Source organism: Haplochromis burtoni, unplaced genomic scaffold (genome assembly GCF_018398535.1).
Source record: "Haplochromis burtoni strain Fernald_Lab_line unplaced genomic scaffold, NCSU_Asbu1 Contig_737, whole genome shotgun sequence".
Taxonomy (NCBI): Eukaryota; Metazoa; Chordata; class Actinopteri; order Cichliformes; family Cichlidae; genus Haplochromis; species Haplochromis burtoni.
In genome coordinates, this window is record NW_024583098.1 from 187,280 (window position 1) to 189,554 (window position 2,275).

General features: G+C 36.5%; 1 protein-coding gene across 1 annotated transcript in view; it reads right to left on the reverse strand.

Moving 5' to 3' along the window:
• Positions 1 to 759: 759 nt before the first annotated feature.
• Positions 760 to 2,275, reverse strand: part of LOC121812692 (deoxyribonuclease-1-like) — a 3,239-nt gene continuing 1,723 nt past the window's right edge. The window contains exons 3-5 of the mRNA XM_042215498.1: positions 1,705 to 1,859; positions 1,248 to 1,344; positions 760 to 1,149 (exon numbers count right to left, since the gene is read on the reverse strand). Of these exons, the coding sequence (XP_042071432.1) occupies positions 1,096 to 1,149; positions 1,248 to 1,344; positions 1,705 to 1,853 (300 nt within the window). The 5' untranslated portion in view covers positions 1,854 to 1,859 and the 3' untranslated portion in view covers positions 760 to 1,095. The remainder of the gene's footprint in view (positions 1,150 to 1,247; positions 1,345 to 1,704; positions 1,860 to 2,275) is intronic.

The window sequence follows — 2,275 nt, forward strand, 5'->3', positions numbered from 1 at the left end:
GCTTCAAAGATAACATTTATAGTTGCATTTGTAGCCCTGCCACTGTCTGGCACCCTGTCGAGACCTGTTCAGGGTGTAACCTGCTTCTTGCCCTGTGGCAGCTGGGCCAGGCTCCCTCCCCGGGTGGAAACATTAATGAGGTAACTGGATACATTTGCAAAATTCAATCCAAATCAAAAATACAATAAATAAACAAAATGATTATTTAAAATGTAAAACTATATGATTAAATAAAACCTATAAAATCACTTAGATAACCATATTTCATCTCATTCATGTCAGGGCTTCGTGTGTGGAGGAGAGGAAGAGATGACTCAAAACAGGCACGACTCAATGTGAAAGCTGGTGTTTAGTGCAGATGGAGTGAATGAACAGAACAGGAGCAGGAAATGGCTGACGGACGGACAGACGGACGGACAGACGGACGGACGGACTGAATGACTGAATGAGCAAAGCATACAGTGACAACCTAACATCAACAACAATGACACGACAATGAACTGATCAATCTGAGGGACTTCAATACACAGACTGAATGATTAGTGATTAGAGACCGGTGAGTGAATGGCTGAACATAATCTAACTAATGACACATAGAAGTAACAGGAACAGAACAACAGAAAATGAGAACGAGTGACAAAATAAACTGAACCTGAACAAGCTGAAAACACTGGGTTACTGCAGGAACCCTGACAATTCATGCTCCACTTGTCCAGTCATTGCATAAAATTGAACATGAAAGAAAAACAAAGCAAGTTGTGCGTGGATGTAAAGGTTTATTTGCCATTGTGTTGGTTGATTGAAACCCAGGGGATCAATTCAATCCTGCTTTTTTCTTTGAAGTTCCTCCAAAAACACAGTTGTTAATTTTACTAAAAGGCAGAGTGCCTCATTTACTCTTCTTTGACATAAAATTGCACATAATATGAAAAAAAGACAGCAAAAACTATTTTAACATGAACCGTTATATAACTACACATATAAGACACATACATGGTTCCTGATTAAAACTGGGGGTGAAATTTGTTTGCTATCTCACTTCAAGGCAGGTTCTCAATTTAAAAATAAAGCTTTTTTTCTACTATTCTTCATACGTTAATTGTCCCGAAGCTCCACCTCCACGGGGTAGTGGTCACTGACGGATCGAGTCTACAAGTAGAAATACATGGCAAACAGCGGTGAAGTGAGATGTTTGCACGTAAACATTGCCATGTTGAATTAAATGTTTTTAATATTAAATGTCTTACTGTGTCATAATTTAGGCGGTACGCTCTTTTGAAGTCGAAAGGCTTTGCAGAGCCAGGAACAACTGCGTCATTCATCCTCTTTCCAAACACAACAATCCTGTTGGCAGGAAATAGAGTCACAATCATGCATTCATTTGACTTTGCCTGTTTTTTAACATGCAGATGACAATTTGCCATCAAGAAGCATTTCACTTTCTTTGTTTTAAGACTGTAATGAAACAGAACTAGGGAGGTGTAGGCAGGGAAACCATTGTGAGGCAGGAGGGGCGGTGATTGTTTTTTCAGCATAGAAACAGATCTTGCCCACCCTGATTTCCTAATCTTAAAATAGGAAAGTATTTATAGTTATAAATAATAATAATTTAGATATTCAAATATTTTCTAAGCTAAAAATAAAATCGTGTGACTCTGAGCAAGACAACAACAACATAAAGAAAAGTAGTAAATATGAAGATACCTGTCATATGTATGGTCATTAAGGTCACTAGTAGTGGTGTCAGCGTCTTCATCTATCAACCAAAAGTAGGGACGAGAGCTCATTCTGATGTTTGTCCTTTTAGTACTTGACAGGTAACGTCCATCTGCATTGAAGTCCCCCAAAATCATGATGCTCTGAAAGACAATATATATGAAAATACAAAGGTAAACATTTTATAACAATATCATTTAATATAATTTTGTTCTCCAGTCTTTAGGTTTGAGCACATTTCAGATTTTTCATTTTAGTTACGCTCATACGTCAAACATAATAACGGCACAGGTTTGGTTTTCAAAGAACAAATTAATTTAAATAACTTGAGAAGCAAATTATTTTGACTTCTTGTCAACAATAACTTTATCTTAACAAATAAAAATAGTTTACTGTTATAAAATTGTGCTTTTATAAAACTAATTTGTCCACAGCTTGCTGCTGTGAAGTGCTTGAAGAGTCTAGAATGACAATCAGACCAATGATTGTAACTATCAATCATTTCATGACCTTTTCTGCTCTAATCAACATATTATTGTTATTATTGTTATTTAGCATC